This window comes from Oryctolagus cuniculus, chromosome 17 (assembly GCF_964237555.1).
Source record: "Oryctolagus cuniculus chromosome 17, mOryCun1.1, whole genome shotgun sequence".
Lineage (NCBI taxonomy): Eukaryota > Metazoa > Chordata > Mammalia > Lagomorpha > Leporidae > Oryctolagus > Oryctolagus cuniculus.
The window spans coordinates 26,919,480-26,944,134 of record NC_091448.1 but is presented as its reverse complement, the minus strand read 5'-3'; the positions used below and the strand labels follow the sequence as shown (position 1 = coordinate 26,944,134).

General features: G+C 45.4%; 2 protein-coding genes and 1 long non-coding RNA gene across 12 annotated transcripts in view; 1 reads left to right on the top strand and 2 right to left on the bottom strand.

Annotated features, from left to right (window-relative positions):
• Positions 1–9,763, bottom strand: part of NME1 (NME/NM23 nucleoside diphosphate kinase 1) — a 36,232-nt gene extending 26,469 nt beyond the window's left edge. The window contains exon 1 of the mRNA XM_070059960.1: positions 9,560–9,763. The gene's annotated coding sequence lies outside the window, so the exon portion shown is untranslated. The remainder of the gene's footprint in view (positions 1–9,559) is intronic.
• The window catches only part of SPAG9 (sperm associated antigen 9), a 167,139-nt gene continuing 151,820 nt past the window's right edge, over positions 9,337–24,655 (top strand). For 4 of the 10 annotated variants that reach the window (XM_051824854.2, XM_051824853.2, XM_051824850.2 and 1 more), the window contains exon 1: positions 9,410–9,835. In XM_051824854.2, coding sequence (XP_051680814.1) covers positions 9,533–9,835 — 303 coding nt within the window. In that variant the 5' untranslated portion in view covers positions 9,410–9,532. Of the gene's footprint in view, positions 9,836–24,655 lie in introns of all 10 variants that reach the window. The other 6 variants (XM_051824852.2, XM_051824851.2, XM_070060863.1 and 3 more) reach the window with 4 other exon arrangements.
• Positions 10,213–10,599, bottom strand: LOC138846115 (uncharacterized). Its single transcript, XR_011383509.1, has 2 exons — positions 10,466–10,599; positions 10,213–10,340 (listed from the first exon to the last, which is right to left on the bottom strand). It is a non-coding gene; the product is annotated as an uncharacterized lncRNA (long non-coding RNA).

The following is a 24,655-nucleotide window of genomic DNA, read 5'->3' as shown; positions in this document are numbered from 1 at the left end:
CTGAAGGCCAGCTGGCTATCCAGAGACCAAGAGAGCAAAGAACATTGTTTAGAGGCCAGAAAATAGAGAGCAAATGTCACTGCGTGGATCCAAAGACTGCATGCACTTTTTTTTTTTTTTTTTTTTTTGACAGGCAGAGTGGACAGTGAGAGAGAGAGAAAGATCTTCCTTTTTTCCGTTGGTTCACCCCCCAGTGGCCGCTGCGGCTGGCGTGCTGCGGCCGGCGCACCGTGCTGATCTGAAGGTGCTTCTCCTGGTCTCCCATGCGGGTGCAGGGCCCAAGGACTTGGGCCATCCTCCACTGCACTCCCTGGCCACAGCGGAGAGCTGGCCTGGAAGAGGAGCAACCGGGACAGAATCCAGCTCCCCGACCGGGACTAGAACCCAGGGTGCCAGCGCCACAGGCGGAGGATTAGCCTATTGAGCCGCGGCGCCTGCCTGCATGCACCTTTAACCAGTCAAGTGGCAGAAGCTCTTCTGCCCAATACATCAAACCCTGTTACGGGGAGAAGTAGGAGGGAGAAGAGTTAGCTCAAAGACCCAGCATTGTTATCCAAGAGATTGCACATGACCTGAAGGAACTGTTTCAATAATCGGTTTAGACCAAGTTTTCCTTTGAAGTAGGTCTGTTCAGTGAGTGAGGGCTCAGAAAGTAGGCCAGATTAGATTTAGACAAAACAAATTATATTTTCTCTGCTTATCTAAGCATGATGTGAACGAACCTCCAAGCTAAGTTTCTGCCTTTCTCTTAGCAAAATCTCCCAGATTTTAAAGGCCCTCATCCCAACACCCTTCAACTGTTCTTCCTCTTTACATCATTGTATTTTGTGCATACTTAGTTTGTTGCACTTTCATAATGGATTTCGATTTGTGCTGTCCTTACTAGACTGCTCATCTTGGGGGTAGGTACTATGCCTGATTCATCTTGACATTAGGCCTAGCACTTTTACCTTGGGGTTTATTTTTTTTTTAAGATTTATTTATTTGAAAGGCAGAGTTACAGAGGCAGAGAGAAAGAGAGACAGAGAAAGAAAGAGATAGACAGAGAGGTCTTCCATCTGCTGGTTTACTCCCCAGATGGCCACAATGGCTAGAGCTGTGCCAATCCAAAGCCAGGAGCCAGGAGCTTCTTCTGGGTCTCCCAAATGGGTGCAGGGGCCCAAGGATTTGGGCCATCTTCTACTGCTTCCCCAGGCCGTAGCAGAGAGCTGGATCGGAAGTGGAGCAGTTGAGAATCGAACCAGCTCCCATATGGGATACCAGCACTGCAGGTGGTAGCTTTATCCACTGTGTCACAGTGCTGGCCCCTACCTTGGGTTTAGCACAGGACCCAGTGCTTAACAGGCAACAAATGTTGGCTGAATTGTACTGAAAAACTTTTTTTTTTTTTTGAGAGTCAGAGAGACAGAATTAGAGAGAGTAAGCTCCCATCCATTGATTCACTTCCCAAATACAACAGCTAGGGCTGGGCCAGAGTCTGTGTTAGCAGGAAGCTGGGTCAGGAGCTGGAGCCAGACATTGAACCCAGGCACTCTGATACAGGATGCAGGCATCTTAACCACTAGGCTAAATGTCCACCCTATGCTGAGTTTTTAAAGGTAATGGATTTCAGGAATGATATTTTGGGTCATTGAGACCTTCCTTCAAAATCGCACGTACAGGGGCCAACACTGTGGCATAGTGGGTAAAGCTGCCACCTGCAATGCCAGCATCCCATATGGGTGCCAGTTCAAGTCCCGGCTGCTCCACTTCTGATCCAGCTCTCTGCTATGGCCTGGGAAAGCAGTAGAAGATGGTCCAAGTCCTTGGGCTCTTGCACCTGCATGGGAGTCCTGGAGGAGGCTCCTGGTTCCTGGCTTCAGATTGGCGCAGTTGCGGCCAACTGGGAAGTGAACCAGTGGGTGGAAGACCTCTCTCTCTCTCTCTCTTTCTCTCTCTCTCCCTCTCCTTCTGTGTAACTCTGACTTTCAAATAAATAATAAATATTTTTAAATCACATATACAAATGAGTTGGCATTTAGAAAAATTAGACCATTTTTTTCTCATTCTATTCCTTTTCAAATATGACTATTAACAAATGTGTCAAAATTAGTTTCTTAGCTGGAATGGATTAATAATGTCATCACCAGTGAAACCTGTTTAAACACTCTTTTAGAAACAGGTTCTGGGCCAGCTCCGGTGGTGCAGCGGGTTAAAGCCCTGGCCTGAAGTGCCAGCATCCCATATGGGCGCTGGTTCTAGTCCTGGCTGCTCCTCTTCTGGTCCAGGTCTCTGCTATGGCCTGGGAAAGCAGTAGAAGATGGCCCAAGTCCTTGGGCCCCTACACCCACATGAGAGACTTGGAAGTGGCTCTTGGTTCCTGGCTTCGCAGCCCCGGCCATTGTGGCCATCTGGGGAGTGAACAATCGGATGGAAGACCTCTCTCTCTGTCTCTACCTCTCTCTGTAACTCTGTCTTTCAAATAAATAAAAAATCTTAAAAAAAAAAAAAAAAGAAACAGGTTCTGGGTGTGGGTGATTTTCCTATAGTTATAATATACACCTTTGTCATCTTTTTCACTTGAGACTCAAGTGAAGGACAAATCCAGGTTTCTTGCTGGTGGATCTCACTGGATACTTACCTGCTTCAGAGACAGCAAGTCTTGCTTGCACTTGACTTCTCTCCCATGAGCTTGATGGAGACTTCCTGGATCACCTAATGAGATGGCTAGATACTAACCATGTGATATTTGGGAGAAAAAGTAATGTTCATTTCTTATTCTGTGATTTTCTATATTTAACAAACTTTTCTATACTGAATATGCATCCTTCTATAATCAAGGAATAAAAAAAACCTAACCAGCCCACCGTATTAAAAACATTTCTCTGGGGTTGGCACTATGGTGTAGCAGGTAAAGCCTCCCACTGCAATGCCGGTTCAAGACCTGGCTGCTACAGTTCCAATCTAGCTCCCTGCTAAGGCACCTGGGAAAGCAGTAGAAGATGGCCCTGCACCAATGTGGGAGACCTGGAAGAAGCTCCTGGCTCCTGGCTTTGGCCTGCCCGGCCTTGGCTGTTGTGGCCGTTTGGGGAGTGAACCAGTAGATGGAAGATCTCTCTCTCTCCTCCTCTCTCTGTAACTCTGCTTTCAAGTTAAAAAAAAAAAAAAATCTTAAAAGAATCCATATCTTTTATTCCCAGAGTGAATTTTGGCTTGATGTCTAACAAGTACACTGAGAGGTGGGTGATGAACCTCCTCTTCTTCTCAATCCATGTTGGAAGAAGTGGAGAGAAAACAGACCTGAATTCACACACCATGAACAATATACTTTGTACTCATTAAAAAGAGCATCAGGTACCAGGACTCGTGTTTAGCTCCTCCTCTTCCGGGCAATTCCTGCTAGCCCAAAGTCTTGAGAGTCAGGGAGTAAAATGGAGCAGTTCTTGTCTGGAAGCCTCCTACCTTCAACACACTTATCCGTCTTGTCTTGTCTTGGTGCATTAAAAGGCTTTCAGAGGACAACCGAGGACTCATAAAGGTACTGTGGCATGTTTCCAGAGTCTGGAAGTCCAGGGCCAGCCTGCCTCAGCACGCATGTGCTGGGCTGTGTGGAGTGATGACTCACCTGGCATTTCACACCGCCAGAACCAGAGGGCCCCAGGCCCAGGAGCCCACTTTTCTCTTCCTTTTTCTGTACTCTTTCCTCAGCTAGGATAAGGTGGTAGGTGAGAACAGAGAAACTGATTCATATGGAGCGACTGCAAAAGTTCCAGAAGGCCAGGCAAACAACAGGACTAGTAATTTCAGCCTCCCAGTGATTATAGTCATTGTGCTGAGGAAGAAACTCCTCCCTTCCTGCCCTCATCAACCCCCCTCTCTTGGGCCCCCCTTTCCTACTGTCCTCATTATTTTTACAAGGCCAAGGAATCTCTTGAATTGGAATTTCCTTCCCTTTAGGAATCACGAGTAAACACTCTAAAGTGGAAAAGTGACCTGTTTTTCCTTAGTGACTGTTAGTCTTTAATAAAAATCTCAGCCCTTCGGGGTTTGAGGTGGGTGCATGGAGGTAATATCACTGCCAACATACTTAGGAGCTGACTAATGGGACTCAGCTTCAAGGCCCTGTTTCCTGTCTGTCACTCCCACCCACAAACAAGAATCACAGGATTTCAGGATTTCAAGAAGCCTTTACAGGTTCTCTAACAAACCCCTTCATTGTTCATAGAGTTGAGGTTCACAGTCTTAATCACACTTAGTGGCACCCAGTAGGTAGTCAATAACTATTTGGTCTTTTTTGCTGACCTAAGTTGTACAAAATAACCAGACCATATTAGAATACAACTTTCCTGGTTTCAAAACCATTTTCTTTCCATTCTGTCACATTGACTTATCTGCTCCATCAGGTCAGCTACAGTCACGCACTTCATAACATTTTAGTCATCAGGGCACCACATATACAATGGTGGTCCCAACAAATTACAGTAGAGCTGAAAAATTCCTATCACCTGCTGACGTCAGAGCCATCGCAGTCATAAAGCAACGCATTACTTGTGTGTTTGTGGTGATGCTGCTGCAAGCAAACAAACCTACTTGGCTGCCAGTTGTTCTAAAGTGTAGCACATACCATTATGTACAGTATATAACATTGACAGTGATAGTAGTTGAGTGTTCTTGGTTTATGTATTTACTATGCTATGCTTGTAATGATTATTTTGGCACATACTACTTCTATTTATAAAACAAGATCACCGTAAAATAGTACGTAATATTACAGCAGAAGCAGCCTCATACACCACATGTTTACCGAGTCCCTTGATTGCATCAAGAGGCCAGGTTGGGTGGCTGACCCATATCATCTAGGTTTGTGTAAGTACTTTATGATGTTCACAAAACAGTAACGTCACCTGGTGCCACATTCATCACAATCTACCTCCATTAATAAGTGATTCATGGTTATATAGCCATGAATATTATTTCATTATTGATTTATTTTTCATTATTCATTTATTTGAGAGGCAGAGAAAGAGACAGAGAGCTCCCATCCACTAGTTTACTCCCCAAATGCCTGCAACAGTCCCAGCTGGGTTAGAGCTGGAACCATGAGCCTGAAACTCAATCTAGGTCTCCCACCTGAGTGGCAGGGATCCAATCACTTGAGCCATCACCTACTGCCTCCTAGGGTGTGTATCAGCTGGAATCTGAAATCTGGAGCTACAGCTAGGAATTGAAGCCAGGCACTCCAGTGTGGGACACACAGGGCACATCATGGCACCTGCATCTCAACACAGAGCCTGGTTTGAGTCCCAGCTACTCCATACTTCTGATTTACCTGCCTCCTAAAGTGCTGGGGCCCTGCCACCCATGTGGGAGACCCAGATGGAGTTCCTGGCACCTGGCATTGGCCTAGCCTAGCCCCAGGTATTGTGAGCATTCAAGGAGTGAACCAGCAGATAGAAGATATCTGTTTCTCCCTGTCAGTCTATTGTAAACTAAACAATAAATCTTAAAAAAATAGGAACACAGGCATCTTAACTGACACCTTAACCACTAAGCCAATCACGGCCCCTCATTTATTTTAATAGCTATATTGAAATGTAATTCATATACCATACAATTCACTCATTTAAAGTGTAAAATTCAAGGCAGGCATTTGGCACAGTGGTCAAGACACTGCTTTGGAATCCTCACATCCATCTGGAGTGCTTGAGGAGTCCAGGCTCCTTATCTTCCCATTCTGCCTTCTGTTAATGTACACCCTGGGAGGCGGCAGAAGATGGCTTAAGTACTTGGATCCCTGCACCCTACATGGAAGACCTGGACTGAGTTACAAGCTCTTCGCTGCTGCCTGGCCCAACCCCAGTTGTAGGAATTTGGGGAGTGAAGCAGTAGATGAAAGATCTTTGTCTCTCTGCCTTTCAAAACAAAAGAAAAATATTTTAAAAGTGTAAAATTCAGTGCCTTTTAGTATATTTACAGAGTTGTATTTAACACCACAATTGAGTTGAGAACATTTTTTTTTTTTTTTGACAGGCAGAGTGGACAGTGAGAGAGAGAGACAGAGAGAAAGGTCTTCCTTTGCCGTTGGTTCACCCTCCAATGGCCGCCGTGGCCGGCGCACCACGCTGATCCGATGGCAGGAGCCAGGTACTTCTCCTGGTCTCCCATGGGGTGCAGGGCCCAAGCACCTGGGCCATCCTCCACTGCACTCCCGGGCCACAGCAGAGAGCTGACCTGGAAGAGGGGCAACCGGGACAGAATCCGGCGCCCTGACCGGGACTAGAACCCGGTATGCCGGCGCCGCAAGGCGGAGGATTAGCCTAGTGAGCCGCGGCGCCGGCTCGAGAACATTTTCATTACCTCAGACAGAAAGCCTAAAGTTGGGGTCAGCACTGTGGTGTAGCAGGTAAGGCTGCCACCTGCAGTGTCGGCATCTCGTATGGGCACCAGTTCAAGTCCCGGCTGCTTCACTTCTCATCCAGCTCTCTGCTATGGCTTGGGAAAGCAGTGGAAGATGGCCCAAGTCCTTGGGCCCCTGCACCCACCTCGGAGACCTGAAAGAAGTTCCTGGCTCCTGGCTTCAGATCACCACAAAGCTCTGGTCATGGCAGCCAACTGGGGAGTGAACCAATGGATGGAAGACTTTTTCTCTCTGGGTCTCCTTCTCTCTGTGTGTAATTCTGACTTAAAAAAAGGAAAAGCCTAAACTCATGAGCTGTCATCTTCCTTTTCCCTTATCCCACTATCTCATTGCTTCCTAGCCCTAGGAAACCATAGATTTGGCTATTCTGGACCTTTCATACAAATAGACTCATATTGTATGTGGTCCTTGGTGGCTGGCTTCTTTCACTTAGCATGTTTCAAAGATTCATCCCTGTTGGGGGATGCACTTTTTATTGCTGAGTAACAGTCCATTGTATACATATAATTCACCAGTTTATAGCTATTTAGGTGAATTTCATTTTAAACATTTAAATGTGGGGCCAGCACTGTGTCTTAGTGGGTTAAGCCGCCGTCTGCAGCAACAGTAGCCCATATTGGCACTGATTTGAGTCTGGGCTGCTCCACTTCTGATCCAGCTCTCTGCTCATGTGCCTGGGAAAGCAGTAGAAGATGACCCAAGTGCTTGGGTCCCTGCACCTACATGGGAGACCTGGAAGAAGCTCCTGGCTCCTGGCTTCAGATCAGCCCAGCTCTGGCCATTGTGGCCATTCGGGGAGTGAACCAGCAGATGCAAGATCTCTGTCTGTCTCTCCTTTCTGCGACTCTTTCAAATACATGGATAAATCTTTAAAAAAATTTAAATGTGAACTCTGTTAGTTACCAGAAGTTTAAAATCAACATAAATATATATATATCTCATGTATTTTTGAGCTTATAACTTAAAAAATCTTATACAAAGACATAATTATAATCTTGTACCTGAAAACTGGCATTTTCTCCTAAATTTTCTGATGTGTGTAGTAATGTTGTGGAAAGGCAAAATAGAGAGTTCTCTAAGCTTTGCTGCTCATCTGACTCCCAGAAAAATAGAATCACATTAATATAGATTGCCTTGGTACATCCCTCCAGAAGAGAGAAGAAAGCAAAAAAAGAAATCAGAGTAAGACATTTCCTGATTTTCAGATGTTAAGAAGAGAAAGAACATTTAGGGCTCACACCCAACCAAGTAGTCTGCACTTCTATAACCCAGACATCCCCAAACAATATAAGGGTGGATGTGGGGTGAGGGTGAAAAAACAAGACAGCACAGAACACAAATTCAGTACATCTGAGGTAAGACTTAGCATTTTGTTTTGTTTTTTCTTCTGACTCTATAAATTGACTGTGGCCCAACCTTCATACTGTTTTCATTGGTCTTCAGGTGGGTCAAGAGCAGACTTGGGGCCAGCGTTGTGGCACAGCGGGTTAAGCCACACTTATATGAGAAGCTAGCATCCCATTTGAGTGTATAGGCTGGAGTCCTGGGTGCTCCACTTTGGAATCAAGTCCCTGCTAATGTGCTTGGGAAAGCAGTGGAAGATGGCCCAAATACTTGGGCCCCGCCACCCACGTCGGAGACCCTGATGGAGTTCTTGGCTTCTGCTTCAGCCTAGCTTGGCCTCAGCAGTGGAGGCCACTTGGTTAGTGAACCAGCGGATGAAGATCTCTGTCTCTCCCTCTCTCTGTGTAACTCTGCTTTTCAAATAAATAAATCAATCTTAAGTTAAAAAAAAAGTGGGAGACTTTGGGGGACTAATTCATGCTTGGTGAGAGGAACTTGAAAACACCAAGTTGAGGGTATTTATGATCTGGGGAAGTGGCAGATTTCCCCTCCTAAATCCTTGTTTATCTCAATCCTGACTTCCCTCCTCCTGTTAGGTGAGTCACTGAGGCGAAGAGAAGGGGCTTTGAGAACGTATTCCGACCCACTTGGACGCTAGATGAGAACACGGAGAAGTTATCCTTGACTCAGCCCGCTGCAGGCTTGGGTGTTGTGTCATTCCCCACACGTGACGCTGTCCCAGGGCGGAGGAGACCTCACACACCATGGGACTTATTCACCCCAGTGACTCCACCCCTTCCCTCCTCCACTCCTCTTCCAGACCAGCGGAGAGGAAGGTGGCTGGAGCCTGGCGATTGCCTCCGCAGAGCTGGCCGGGAGCAGCAAGAAATTCCATGTTTGGGAAAGTGCAGGATGTGGCGTTACAGTCCTACCCTTCTCCAGAATCCTTTGTACTTCCTGTTTTAGGTTATCCTTATTCCTCCCTCCCATCTCAAAACAGCTGTAGCCCACTGCAGACCACCTTAAAAAGCACTCAGACCATCTCCTGGTTATGGTTGTTGCCCCCCACCCCGCCACTGTTGTTCCTTTTTCTCTGAGCCCGGAATTCTCCGTCACAACTGGTCTGAGTCCCGACTCGGCCTCTTTCCTGATTCTTGACCTTGAGTGAACCACAACTTTTCGGGGCCTGGTTTCTTTGTCCGTGAAACGGGGGCCAACTGTCTCCGCACCGCGCCTGTTGTGACCGTCAAATAAGAATGAGCTTTGTGAGCTGTAAAAAGCAATACCCTTAGCCACGCTCGTCCTGGATGCCAGTCACTCTTCCGGAACCCCTCCCTATCCTCTGGGATCGCCCCACAAGTCCGGCCTCAGGCTGACACTTCTCCCCACCCTACGCTCCACAGCCTTTCCCATTGGCGTCGCGCCCGTCGCGCGGCGCCCAGTGCTGACGCCACAGCCAGCCTCCGCCGGCGCGCGACGACCGCAGCCCCGCCCTCGGCCGCGCCTGGCCTCCCGCGGGGCCCCGCCCATCGGGCCGACGCGGCGCCCGCCCCGCCCCCGGGTGACGTGTTGCGCGCGCGGCCCGGCAGCCCCGGCAGTTGGTGCTGCGGCGGTTGGGGTGAGTGCGCTCACCCCTCCCCTCCCCTCCTCCGGCCCCGGCCCCGGCCCCGACTCGGCCGGGCCCAGCCCCAGCCCCAGCGCCAGCCCCAGCCGGGCCCGTCCCGTGCGGGCCGGTGCCGCTCCTCAGCCGGCGACGCCCCGGGCTGCCCGCCCGCCCGCCCGCCCGCCACCATGGAGCTGGAGGACGGTGTGGTGTACCAGGAGGAGCCCGGTGGCTCCGGGGCCGTGATGTCGGAGCGGGTGTCCGGCCTGGCCGGCTCCATCTACCGCGAGTTCGAGCGGCTCATCGGGCGCTACGACGAGGAGGTGGTCAAGGAGCTGATGCCGCTGGTGGTGGCCGTGCTGGAGAACCTGGACTCGGTGTTCACGCAGGACCAGGAGCACCAGGTGGAGCTGGAGCTGCTGCGGGACGACAACGAGCAGCTCATCACCCAGTACGAGCGGGAGAAGGCGCTGCGCAAGCACGCCGAGGAGGTGAGGGCCGCCGGCCGGCGGGCAGGGCGCGCGCCGCGGGGCCGGGGTCGCGGCCCGGCCAGGGCCGGAGGCGCGCCGGGCCTCCCGGAGGGCGGGCCGGATGCCGAGGCCCCGCGTCAGCGAGCCCGGCGGCCTCGGGGGACCCCGGGACCCCGGGACCCCGGCCGGCGTTGGAAGCCAAGGCAGGCCAGCGTGTGTCCGGGCGAGGGAGGGAGCGCGATGGGAGAGGCCAGGCCCGGAGGAAGCGGCAGCCTGGCCCGAGGACCCCTGGGGGTGGCCGAGGGCGGCGGTCTGAGGCCGTCTGCCAGCTTGGGGTCGTCGGGGGAAGTTTCCGACCACCGTAGGCCGGTCGGAGGGCGGCTCAAACTTTTACCGTTGGGAAGGGGGACACTTCTGTCCTGGATCTGTAACTTGCGCTGGTTCCAGTACCTTTCCAGGGGTTGCCCGCTGCTTTGGAAGTCGGAGATCTCCCTCTTTCGGTCAGTTCTTCCTTGACGTTTTAATCCTGTTAAGAAAGAGGTCTTGTTTTCACGTCTCGTGTGCCTTATCGGGTTCCTGCTTTCTCAAGACGCAGATGCTGCGCCGCGGTGCTCGGTAGAGTACATAATGGTGTTCTGTCGGTACCCTCACCCGAGCATTCCTCCCTGTCAGGTGGTAACCTTGGACAGTTCCCCTCAGAAACCCTCTGTTTATAAAGACGCCTGGGGGGGCGGGGTTGAGGAGGTGCAGGTGACTGTCGCAGCACGTTTGCTGTCTGAGTCTCCTTTTATACTGCGGATTACAGGTGCACTTGCCCGGCTGTTACCTGGCACCGGAGCGCTGACCTCACTCTCTGCGGTCCTTGGCATCTTGAGAGACAGACTTTAGCTGTCAGGCTGTATTCCTGTTATCTCTGGGGAGCTTAGTTAAGGCAGCAGAAATGCCCTATCTGCCTTTTGTTTCTGGAGCAACCAGCACACCTGACGAAATGCGTGTGCCTGGTGACTGAGGAAGTTAAATGACTAATTATAGAAGAAAGGAAGTGCTCTTTGTCAAAAGTACTTGGAAAGTTTTTAGGATGTGAGATTTGTGCAGCGGCTCGTTTCCTAACACTGAAAGTTACCCCATTTAACTGTGTTTTGTCTTGTCGCTTTAGGGGATGCCTTTGCACCGCTTACACGAGTCTTTTTCAGTCTATTTTAAAGCTTGACTAGTGATGATTTTTAGTTCTGATTTTGCGATGCAGTTGTCTCAGAAAATTGCAGTTTAATTTGACTTTATTTCAACAATATTTCCCGGCAGCTAGGGAAGGAAGGGTTGAAAAATCCAATAAAAATGGGATCAAAATATCCACTAGTGTGTTAGCACTGTTTATGGAGCAGGTGTCAAGTACTGCTTCTGAGATGGCTTGCTGCTGCTTCAGGTTTGTGCAGCCTTTGCCACTTCCTGAATGCACCTGGGAGAGGCTGGTGGCTCAGCCACATGGACACAGGGGTGAGGAGCAGGCCCAGCATGACCTGCCACCTCTGGCAAAAGAAATGCTCCCTTCAGCCTTAAACTTGGGGCAGTCCAGGCAAACATGGGCAGAATGCCGAGGTCACAGGTGCCTTGGACAACCATCTGCCACAGCTTGCAGAATCAGAAAGTAAAACTAGCTGCAGAGTTCTGAGTTTTATATTAACTTTTGAAGCAAATACATTTTAAAAAATTAGGCCATCTAAGAAGTTTGTTTGTAAGGTTATACGTGTTCAGTCACATCTATAAATTCTCCATAATGAAACCTTTGGGCAAAGGGCCGTGACCTGAGAAGGGAGAACATTGATGAAATGTTAGATGAGCCAACTTCCAGACCACAAACATCAGACTGCCTCGTTATCAGTCTTCATGTAAGATCATAAATCAAATGTTGCCTACTGCGTAGAGGTTCAGTCTCTTAGGCCACTGTGCAGAGTGAGTACTGTGTTTAATTTTCTGTGAGTGCTTTGTTTGTCCTTTTAATGTGTAGTCTGCAAGGCTACTATTTAGCAAAAATGCTGGAGGGATATTGACAGTAAAAGTAATTTGAAACCATGGCAATTGTCCATCACCAGAGGGTGTAAACTCTTGAGCACCTTGTAGAAATTTAGAAGGGTGTGTAAATGGTGAGACTGTTTCAGAAGCGGTGAGGAAACTCTTGCTTGTAGGGATTCTCAACAAGGAGTCTGAAATTTAATCTTCATTATCATGAGAGGACTGACGTTGAACACCATCTCTTTCTTTGCTTGTCTTTGACTTTTTTTTTTCTTGTGGGAGTTAGACTGCTATTTTAGTGATTCTTTAAAAACAACCTAAAGGAGTGCTGATTTGGACTAGCTTCAAATGCTCATCAGTAAATTAATCAGTTTATCACCCACGACGCTCCATAGGGCTCCCTGCCACACACCTTCTCCTTAATCCAGCCCTGTCTGAGGCCATCACCCACGTGCTCCCTTGCCCTAGAGTGCTCTTCCCTCAGAGCTGTACCTGGTTGGCCCCTCAGTTTATGCTCAGCTTAAATTTCACTTTTTCAGTGGACCTTCCTTCTGCTCTGTCAGAGTGGAAGCCCTGCGAATATATTGAATTAGTTCATTTTAAATCAATGACTTATTAATAATAAAAATCTGAATAGAAAATGAAATGAAAAGAAATGCTATTCCTGAGTTTATAAAATATTAGTCTTTTTTTTTTTTTTTTTTTTTTTTTTGACAGGAGAGTTAGACAGTGAGAAAGAGAGACAGAGAGAAAGATCTTCCTTCCATTGGGTCACTCCCCAAATGGCCACTATGGCCGGCGCACTGCACGGATCCAAAGCCAGGAGCCAGGTGCTTCCTCCTGGTCTCCTATGCGGGTGCAGGGCTCAAGCACTTGGGCCATCCTCCACTGCCTTCCCAGGCCACAGCAGAGAGATGGACTGGAAGAGGAGCAACTGGGACAGGACCAGCGCCCCAACCGGGACTAGAACCCGGTGTGCCAGTGCCGCAGGCAGAGGATTAGCCTAGTGAGCCGCGGTGCCAGCCAAAATATTAGTGTTTTTAAACATGTTTTTTGTGCAAGTTCTAATTTTTTTTTAAAAAAGGTGTAATTTTCATTAATTAAAAAAAAGAAAACTACTCTGAAAAGTAATATGTAAGTTAAAGAACCCTTTTCTTACAAGCTTCCCTCTGAGTGATTCTGTGGGCCTTGTTAGGTTTATTTACAAAGGGAGAGTTTATTTAGCATCACTGGGTAGAGAGAAATTGTACTTCAAAGTGAAGACATGCCATCTTCTTCCTCTCTTCCCTAGTTTCATGGTAGAAGTATGTATGAAGGGAGAATGTCTTTGGTAGAAACACAATTTTGAGATTTTGTGACTTTTTGCTTAAGAACATAGATCAGGTAAATGCAGAGGTGGGAGATGCTACGAGGATTTTCAGATTATAATTCTCCCCAACAGGGGTTGGCGCCATGGCGCAGTAGGTTAATCCTCTGCCTGTGGCGCCAGCATCCCATATGGGCACCGGTTCTAGTCCCGGCTGCCCCTCTTCCAGTCCAGCTTTCTGCTATGGCCTGCAAAAGTGGTGGAAGGTGGCCCAAGTCCTTGGGCTCCTGCACCCACATGGAAGACCAGGAAGAAGCACCTGGCTCCTGGCTTCGCATCAGTGTAGCTCTGGCTGTTGCAGCCACCTGGGGAGTGGACCAGCAGATGGAAGACCTCTCTCTGTCCCTCTCACTGTCTGTAAATCTAACTCTCCAATAAAATAAATAAAATCTTTAAAAAAAATTCTCCCCAAGAAATCAGAACTTGGGTAATATCAAGACTTCTGTATGAAGACTTTAATCAAATTATTTTCTTTGGAAATATGTGAAAGTGGGAACAGTAAACCAGAAAATAGGCATTGACATTTAATACCTTTTTTTCTTTTTTCATAAAAAGATGTATTTACTTATTTGAAAGTCAGAGTTACAGAGAGAAGGAGGGAGAGACAGAGGTCTTCCATCCACTGATTCACTCCCCAAATGGCCACAACAACCAGGGCATCTTAATAGCTAATTAAGCACATACTCTCAAAGAACTTAATTTTGATTTTTCTGCAAAACAGTTTAGAATCATGGTTAAATTAATCTCTTTAATAACCAGCAAAAAGGAGAAATTTGAAGTCTTTAAACTGAGCTTTGAGACTTTTTTTTATAAAGTGACAGTGTAGTATAGTAATTTCATATACATATCCAAAATTATTGTCTATTAAAGATCTAGGAAGTTAAAAAGTAGAAATTTCACTTCTATTCCAACATTAAATTTATTTTGTGCCTTTAGTACAATGGCTTGTTACCTGATAATTATGATGGGGAGCTGGCATTGTACCTGTTAAGTGGTTTTTGAAAACCAGTGTCCTGTGGCATGTTTAGTGGGCTAGAAAGTTTTGGTCCAGGGGCCAGTGCTGTGGCATAGCAGGTAAAGCCACTGCCTGCAGTGCCAGCATCTCATATGGGTGCTGGTTTGAGTCCCGGCTGCTCCACTTCTAATCCATCTCTCTGCTATGGCCTGGGAAAGCAGCAGCAGAGGGCCCAAGTTCATGGGCTCCTGCGCCCACATGGGAGACCCAGAAGAAGCTCTTGGCTCCTGGCTTCAGATTGGTGTGGCTTTGGATTGGTGCAGCTCTGGCCTTTGTGGCCAGTTGGGGAGTGAATCAGTGGATGGAAGACCTCTCTCTCTCTGCCTCTCCTTCTCTCTCTGTGTAACGTTCAATTAATAAATAATCTTTAAAAAAAAAAAAAAAAAGAAGAGTTTTGGTCCAAGAATTGATTCAGGTGCTTGACTTCATTTCTCTGTTGGTTTGGCTAGAGAAAGGTCTGCAACATCAATTCAGGTGGCAAGGACCCAACTACTTGATCTGTCACCTGCTGCCTCCCGGGGTATAAATTAGCAGGAAGCTGGAAACAGAAGAGCCAGGACTCAAACTCAGACACTCCAGTATGAGAAACAGGTGTCTTTTCTCTTTCTATTTTTCTTTCTTTCTTTTTTTTTTTTTAATAATTTACTATCATTTTCTTTTAAAAACTATTGATTTACTTTTGTTTATTTGAAAGGCAGAGAGAGAAAGGAGGGAGGTATCTTCTAGTTGCTGGCTCATTCCCCAAATGCTCCCAATACCTGGGGCCTGTGCTAAAGCCAGGATCCCAGAACTCAGTCTGGGTCTCTCACTTTGGTAGCAGAGACCCAGTTACTTGTACCATCATCTGCTGCCTCCCAAGTACACATTAGCAGGAAACTAGAATCTGGAGAGGAGCCTGGAACTCAGATCTAAGTACCTTGATATGGGATGCCCATGTCCCAAGTAGGATCTTCGCCACTGTACCAATCTCCTGTTCCTATGAAGAGCTTTAAAATTCTCTCTCTCTCTCTTTTTTTTTTAAGATCAATTAAACTTCTCAGTAAATCTCACTCCCCCCAACTTTTTGATTAGGAAAAATTTCAATACCGAATAATTAAAAGTATGTTAATCATCTGTATATCCACTATCTAGGTTCAGTAGTTTTAATTATCTGTATATGTGTAAATATACTTACTCTTACACATTTTCCTTACTGTGGAATCATTTGAACATAAACTGCAAACATTATACTGCTTCACCCCTCAGTTCTTAGCACATTTATCTTCCAAAATAAAAGGATGTTTTCCAGTATAGCCACAGCATTATATATATATATATACACATATATATATATATTTTTTGACAGAGTGGACAGTGAGAGAGAGACAAAGAGAAAGGTCTTCCTTTTCCGTTGGTTCACCCCACAATGGCCGCTGCAGCCAGCGTGCTGCGGCCGGTGCACCACGCTGATCCGAAGCCAGGAGCCAGGTGCTTCTCCTGGTCTCCCATGCGGGTGCAGGGCCCAAGGACTTGGGCCATCCTCCACTGACTTCCCGGGCCACAGCACAGAGCTGGACTGGAAGAGGAGCAACCAGGACTAGAACCCGGCGCCCCGACCGGGACTAGAACCTGGGGTGCTGGCACTGCAGGTGGAGGATTAGCCTAGTGAGCCACGGCGCCGGCCTATATATATATTTTTTAAAGATTTATTTTATTTATTTGAAAGACAGTGTTACAGAGAGAGGTGGAGACAGAGAGAGAGGACTTCCATCCGCTGGTTCACTCCCCAGATGGCTGTAACAGCCGGAGCTCTGCTGATCTGAAGCCAGGAGCCAGGAGCTTCTTCCTGGGTCTCCCACGCGGGTGCAGGGGCCCAAGAGCTTGGGCCATCTTCTACTGCTTTCCCAGACCATAGCAGAAAACAGAGAGCTGGATCAGAAGTGGAGCAGCCGGGCTAGAACCGGTGCCCATGTGGGGTGCCGGTGCTTCAGGCCAGGGCTTTAACCCACTGTGCCACAGCGCCGACCCCCAGTATTATTTATATTTAAGAACATTTTCTAATATCTAATATTTTCTTTAAATTAATTTTAAGAGCATAGTATATATTAGTTATTGTAGAGATGAATAAATTGTTTTAGTAATTAATATAGCACATCTGAAAAAAGGAAATAAATAGCAGTTTAGCTACTTTTCTGTAAGAAATTGTGAGAACTATAAGATTGGTTAGTTTTATTGTAAGACTACAGCCTACAAAATATGGAGAGGCAGGCATTTGGCACAGTAGGCAAGATGCTGCCTCAGACACCCACATTCCATATTTGAGTGCCCAAGTTCAAGTCCCAGCTCTGCTCCCGCTTTCAGCTTTCTGATAATATGCTTCTGGGAGGCTGCAAAGGATGACTCAAGTGATTGGGTTCATGCCACCTACATGGGATACCTGGATTGAATTCCCGACTCCTGGCTTGGGCCTGGTCCAGCTTTGGCTGTTACCAGCATGTGGACATTTGGAAAGTCAGCCAGTGGATGGGAGCTGTCTGTTTCTGTCTGTCTCTTTCCCCCGTCTCTCTGCCTTTCAAATAAATAAACTAAAAAATTATATGAATGCTTTCTTTCCTTTGAAATTTGAGATAGAGAAATTGAGAAGCTGATTCTACATTTACTGTCACAAGAAACTTTTTTTTTTAACTCTTGTCACACATTTCCAGGATATCTTGTTTCTGACTGCTTTCCTGCTCTACTAGAGTTATAGAGCCTGAGTAAATTTTTTAATTTTTAATTTAAGGTCCTGCTAATAAAATTCTTTCCAGGGATAGGTCTAGAATTTTTGTGATTTTGGATTCAGTTGTTGTCCTTTAAAATTTATTTCCACTTGTTCTTCCTCTATTTTTTTTTTTTTAAGAGCTAGAAGAAAATTCCATGATCTTCTAGTTCTGCCCCATCCCATTCCCTAAGTTAGGTGGAAAGGAAAATAGGCATATAGATACTCAGAACAAATATTGAGCAAAACACTGTTCTGGGCACTGAGGATGTAGCCACAAACAAAGCAGACAAGGAAGAGCTTGTATTCTAATAAAGAATAGACAAACTAGTTAATTACAGATTATGTTAGATGCCATGCAGGAAATAAACAGGATGTCAGAAAAAGAGTGAAGAGGCAGGAACTTTAGATGGAGCAAACAAGCTTATAGAAGGTTAATCTGTCCATGCATCAAATAACTCATAAGTATTTACATCCAAAATCTGAGGCTTGTAAATTCGGTTTCTTCTACTTAATCTTTTAAATTCAAGAAAGTAAGTAGATGTCATAGATGCAGTTTTTCCTTTTGTCATGTTCCTTCTCATACTTGATCTCGTGGTACTCTTTTCTGAGAGAAACGTTATATTTGGGTTATGTGAATTTGCAGCCTCTTGGTTTTCCTTTTACCTATCTGACCACCCTGTGCCTTCCTCTTATTCCTGTTAGTTTTGGTGTCCTTGGCATTCATTCTGAGGTCCTCTTTAGTTTTCACTCTGCATACTGCCTAGCTGATGTTATCTACTCCCTTCAATTACCATGTGTTAATTATTTCAAGATGTATATCTCACTCATTGAACAGATATCTATACTGAGTGCCTATTATGTGCCTAGTATATCCCCACCTGGGAGACAGACAGGGTCCTTGCCTTGTGGAGCCAACAGCCCATCAATAACTTTTAAGGCCAGATTTCTCTCTGGAGTTTTGAATCCATGTTTTCATTGTTTGTTGGAAATGAATGTCACCCAAAGTGAATGTTAATCTGAGCTTATCTTTCAGGCCTGTTTCTTTGTTTCCTATCTTTGTGAAGGAGACTTCCATCTACCTGGCTAGAAACATAATCATCCTTAATTCTCTGTCCCTTACCCCCATTTCTGCTTTATTTTTTTTTTTAAATAAACATTCATTTCAGTTCACAATTGATCATACTGATAGGTCTTAGAGTCAAAGGGATCACAAAAACAAGACTAGTGTCTGCTAATACTAACTGATAGAATAAAAAAGGGAGAGAATGATCCAACATGGGAAGCAGGATACACAGTAGACTCATAGAATGGCAGATGTCCTAAACAGCACTCTGGCCTCAGAATCAGCCCTTAAGGCATTCGGATCTGGCTGAAGAGCCCATGAGAGTATTTTAGGCATGGAAAGGCAAGACACTCTGGCAAAAAAAAAAAAAAAAACACACCTAAAAAATGAAAGATCTCTATGAGTGAGATCCCAGTAGAAAGAATGGGCCATCAAAGAAGGAGGTACCTTTCTCTGAAGGGAGGAGAGAACTTCCACTTTGACTATGACCTTGTCTAAATAAGATCGAAGTCGGCAAACTCAAAAGGCTTCCATAGCCTTGGCTACTCATGACTAGAGCCTAGGGAGATTACTGATGCCATAAACAAGAATGTCAAATTGTTAAGTCAACAATAGGAGTCACTGTGTACTTACTCCTCATGTAGGATCTCTGTCCTTAATGTGTTGTTCAGTGTGAGTTAATGCTATGACTAGTGCTAAAACAGTATTTTGCACTTTGTGTTCTATATGGTGCAAACTGATTAAATCTTTACTTAATATGTGCTGGATTGATCTTCTGTATATAAAGATGGTTGAGAATTAATCTTGATGTGAATGGAATGGGAGAGGGAGCGGGAGATGGGAGGGTTGTGGGTGGGGGGAAGTTATGGGGGGAAAAAGCCTTTGTAATCCATAAGCTGTACTTTGGAAATTTATATTTACTAAATAAAAGTTAAAAAAATTTTTTTAAAGATTTATTTGTTTATTATTTGAAAGGCAGAGTTACAGAGAGGCACAGCGAGAGTGAGTGAGCAAGAGCTCTTTTCATCCACTGGTTCACTCCCCAAATGGCCTCAACAGTTGAAACTGCCCCAATCCGAAGCCAGGAGCCAGGAGCCAGGAGCTTCTTCCAGGTCTCCCATGCTGATGCAGGGGCTCAAGGGGCCATCTTCCACTGTTTTCCCAGGCCATAGCAGAGAGCTGAATTGGAAGTGGGACAGCCGAGACTCGAACTGGAGCCCATATGGGATGCCTGCACTGCAGGTGGTGGCTTTACCTGCTATTCCACTGCTCTGGCCCCTCTGCTTGATTTTGTTTTCTACTTTTAAATATCTTCAGCATCTCTACTTCTTTCCAAATCCTTTTCTCCCACTCTGCTACAGCCCAACAACATCTCTCACCTGAATAAAATCTCTATAGAGCTGGAACTTTATGTTATTCACCACTGTGTCCCAGTAGTTGGCGCATAGGAGGGACTGGAAGAGTATGGTTAAATGACCAGACAACTAAAATTGTCCCACAACTGACTTTATTTTTTTTTTGCATTCAATATTGCCAGCCTGTAAACTGCCCATTTCTTCAAAATGGAAACCTGATCAGATAATTTTCTGTACTTACAGCCCTAAATAGCTCTGTCTAAAGTTCTTGAGATGACTTAAGTTCCTAAGATACAAGGTCTTGAGATCTGGCTGGCCCTTATCTTGTCGGTGTCAAATGTTCATTTTTGAGCTATACGTAACACTTTTGAGTTTGTTTCGCAATTTTTTTTTTTCTACAGATCTTCATAAAAACTGCCTCTTTGCTTGGCATTTTCTTTGTCTTCTGTTGCCTGACTACTTTGATTCATCTCTCAGGTTTCAGTTCTAGAATACCTTTCATGAACACCCAGGTTTGGACTGTGTCTGTCCTGTATCCTCTCACAGCAGGAAGTGCTCACAGCACTTCCAGTGGTATATCAGACTAACCAGTCACTTTCATTCCCCCATCAGATTACTGGGAGACAGTAGGTACATATTTGTTGGTTGGGTGGATGAATATGCCAAAGGTCAAATTGCTGAGCCAAACCATTTAAAGTTCTCTTTGTGAATTAGAATTATTGTCCTTACTTGTGGTGCCAAGTTATGCTGAAACTTCCAAAAAGTTCTTCAGTAAGCCTTTGACTTTTGTATATACAGAAAAATTATGACTTCTTGAGAATTGTTGTTTGATAAACTTTACCCTTTATTCTATATATAGTAATGATTCAGAAATATTTATACATTTTAGGAGTTGAAATATTAAGATCACTATACTATTAAAAGTATCGAAGGAATTCTGCATTTGCAAAGGTTGGAATAAGTGATCTCTCTTTTTAATGCCTATTTGTTTTTGGGGCCAGTGCTATGTCATAGCTGTTAAGCCACCACCTACAACACTAGCACCTCATATTGAAATACCAGTTCAAGTTCTGGCTGCTCCAATTCCAATCCAGTTCCTTGCTAATGTGCCTAGGAAAGCAGTGGATGATGGCTCAAGTACTTGAGCCCCTGCCACTCATGTAGGAGACTCCTAGCACTGGCATTGCCTGGGGCCATTGCAGGCCTTTGGGAAGTGAACCAGTGAATGGAAGATGTTTGTGACTCTTCTCTTTCTTTCTGTCACTCTGCCATTTAAGTAAATAGATAAATAAACCTTGCAAAAAAAAAAAAAAAAAAGTCACAAATGAGTGGGTAATTTGTCAAATGTTTCCCAAATCACATGAAACAAGTTCGAGTAGATTATCTTCATGGTAGAACCACAATCAACTTTTTTAAAAATTAACATCTTGGGATGGGCATAATTTAGCCTAGCAGTTAAAATGCCCCCTTCCTATATTGGAGTACCTGGGTTCAGCACCTGGCACTGGCTCGTGACTCCAGCCTCCTGCTAATGTGGAAGTAGCAGTGATGGATCAAGTTATTGGGTTCCTTTTACCCCCATAGGAAACTTAAATTGCATACCGAGTTAGGACCTTTGGCCTGGTCCATTCCCTGTCATTGTGAGTATTTGGGGATAAAATCGCAGATGGGAGCTTTCTTTCTGTGTCCACCTGTCTCTGACTCTCAAATAAATAAATGTGTGTGTTTTAAAGATTTTATTTATTTATTTGATAAGCAAAGTTACAGACAGAGAGAGGGAAAGACAGAGAAAGGTCCCCTCTCCACTGGCTCACTTCTCAAGTGACCGCAATGGCCGGAGCTGCACCGACCCAAAGCCAGGAGCCAGGTGCTTCCTCCCAGTCTCCCACGAAGGTGCCAGGGCCCAAGCACTTGGGCCATCCTCCACTGCCCTCTCAGGCCACAGCAGAGAGCTGGACTAAAAGAGGAACAACTGGGACTAGAACTGGCGCCCATATGGAATTTTAATGAATGTTCAGAAATAAATGTTGTTTTACCAACCATTTTATTTGTTACTGTAGGATACTAGTGAATCCTAATTAGAAATGTCTAACACAAGATTTTAAGCATTTAACATTAAGTCCAGCATTTAATTTTCATTTGAGAAATTTATTCACATAGCCCCAAATTATTTCTTAACAAATAACTCAGAAACAAATACTTGTTTGGACAAGATACCACTTGGGATACCCACTTGCCATATTTGAGTGCCTGAGTTCAAGTCCCTGCCACTTTCAATCCAGTTTTCTTAGAGTGCACACCCTGGAAGGCAGCAGATGGTGACTCAAGTACTTAAGTCCCTGCCACCCATGTGGGGAAACTGCATGGGGTTCCTAGTTCCTGGCTTTGATTTGGCTATTGTAGCCATTTGGGGAGTGAGCCAATGAATGGAAGCTCACCCTTTCTTTCTCTCTCTCTCTCTCTCTCTCTCTTTCTTTCTCTCTCTCTCTCTCTCTCTCTCTCTCTCTTCTTTCTTTCTTTCTTTCTTTCTTTCTTTCTTTCTTTCTTTCTTTCTTTCTTTCTTTCTTTCTTTTTTAACCACAGATATCTTAAGAAGTAAATAAGATCATTTTGTTGTTGTTGTTTTTTAAAGATTTATTTATTTACTTGAAAGAGTTACACAGAGAGAGGAAAGGCAGAGAGAGAGAGAGAGAGAGAGAGAGAGAGAGAGAGGTCTTCCATCTGATTGTTCACTCCCCAGATGGCCACAGTGGCTGGAGCTGCACTGATCAGAAGCCAGGAGCTTCTTCCGGGTCTCCCACGTGGGTGCAGGGCCCCTCAAGAACCTGGGCCATCTTCTACTGTGGAAGCTCTTTCTGTTGTTCTCTCTCTGCCTTTCAAATAGATGAAAATAAATAAGCATTAAAAACATTTTTAAAAAGATTTTTTTTATTTGAAAGGCAGAGTGACAGAGAGAGAGGGAGAAACAGAAAAAGATCTTCCATCTACTGGTCAAATGTCCATAACAGCCAGGAGCCTGGAACTCAGTCTACGTCCCATGAGGGTAACAGGGACACAGGTACTTGAGCCATCCCCACCTCCCAGAGTGTGCCATCAGCAGGAAGTTAAATTTTGGAAGTAGAGGAGCCAGGACTCAAACCAGGCACTCCACTATGAGATGCAGGCATCTCATGTGGTGTCTTAACCACTATTCAAATGTACAGCCCTGCCCTTATTTTAAGTAAAATAATTTCCTAGCCCTCAACTGGTTATTACAGCAAATTAATGCGGGTGTCTATTAGAAATAAGTATTTATACATAATAAATAGCAGATGTCTCTGATGCAGGATTCTGAAAATTACACAAAGTGCTAGTAGTGCAGTGGCCAAGAACAGTGTGGTCTGATGCCCTAGTTCAAATCCTGACTCAGTTACTTTCAAGCTATATGATCAAGAGCAAGTTTCTTTTTTTTTAATTTAAGAATTTTTAAATTTTAATTTATTTGAAAGGCACAGTGGCAGAAGGAGAGATAGAGAGATCTTCTCTTCACTCCCCAGATGGCTGCCAGGAGTGGGGCAGGCCAAAGCCAGGAGCCAGGAATTTCATCTGAGTCTTACACATGAGTGGCAGGGGCCCGAATAGTTGGGCCATCATCCATTACTTTCTCAGGCGCATTAACAGAGAGCTGGATCAGGGCTGGCACTGTGGCATAGAGGGTAAAGCCACCGCCTACAGTGCACGCATCCCATATGGGCGCCAGTTCAAGTGCCAGCTGCTGCACTTCCGAACCAGCTCTCTGCTATGGCCTGGGAAAGCAGTAGAAGATGGCCCAAATGCTTGGGCCCCTGTACCCACATGGGAGACCCAGAAGAAGCTCCTGGTTCCTGGCTTTGGATTGGCCCAGCTCTGGCTGTTGCAGCCATCTGGGGAGTGATTTGTTGGATAGAAGACCCTTCTCTTTCTGCCTCTGCCTCTCTGTAACTCTGCCTTTCAAACAAATAAATAAATCTTTTTTTTTTTTTTTTTTTTTTTTTTTTTAAAGTGAGCTGGATCAAAAGTGGAGCAGCCAGGACTTGAACCAGTGGTCATATGGAATTCTGGCTTCACAGGCAGTGGCTTAACCCACTGTGCCAGGATGTTGGCCCCATGAGCAAGTTTTTTAATGCCAATTCTCAGTTTCTTCCTTTTTTTTTTTTATTTTAAAAGATTTTATTTATTTGAAAGAGTTACAAAGAGAAGTAGAGACAGAGAGAGAGAGGTCTTCCATCTGCTGGTTCACTCCCCAGATGGCCCTAACAGCCGGAGCTGTGCTGATCCGAAGCCAAGAGCCAGGAGCTTGTTCCGGGTCTCCCATGTGGGTGCAGGGGCCCAAGGACTTGGGCCATCTTCTACTGCTTTCCTAGGCCATAGTAGAGAGCTGGATAGGAAGAGGAACAGCCAGGACTAGAACCGGTGCCCATATGGGGTGCCAGCACTTCAGGCCAGGGCTTTAACCTGTTGTGCTACAGCGCCGGCCCCAGTTTCTTCCTTTCTAAGTAGGGGATAATAATAGTAATAACCTCATAGAGTTGTGAAGATTAAACAGAAAAAATGAGTTTTTCAAAGCTCTAGACATTTATTTACTTCTTAGATGTTAATTAAATACCTTGTGCCCAGGTGACAAGAATTAAACAACTGTTGTGTGCAGGGTGGTAAAAGACTTTCTTGACTTGATGGGCGACTTCATTGAGAAAGTGTAGCCTTTAACTGGGTAAATGTCACAGAGCCAAGGTATGAGAGGTCTGAAAGAATATATTGGGGCCACCAAAGACATTCTTCTCAGATCTAGAAAAAATGATGGTGAAATTCATATAGAGGCACAGGAAACCTCAGATAGCTAAAGCAATCTTATACAACAAAAACAAACCTGGAGGCATCACAATACCAGATTTCAAGACATAATACAGGGCAGTTGTAATCAAAACAGCCTGGTACTGGTACAAAAACAGACATGTAGACCAATGGAACAGAATAGAAACTCCAGAAATCAATCCAAACATCTACAACCAACTTATATTTGATCAAGGAGCTAAAAGCAAGGACTGTCTATTCAACAAATGGTGCTGGGAAAACTGGATTTCTACATGCAGGAGTATGAAGCAAGACCCTTACCTTACACCTTACACAAACATCCACTCAACATGGATTAAAGATCTAAATCTGCGACCCGACACCATCAAATTATTAGAGAACATCGGAGAAGCCCTGCAAAATATAGGCACAGGCACTGACTTCTTGGAAAAGACTCCAGAAGCACAGGCAGCCAAAGCCAAA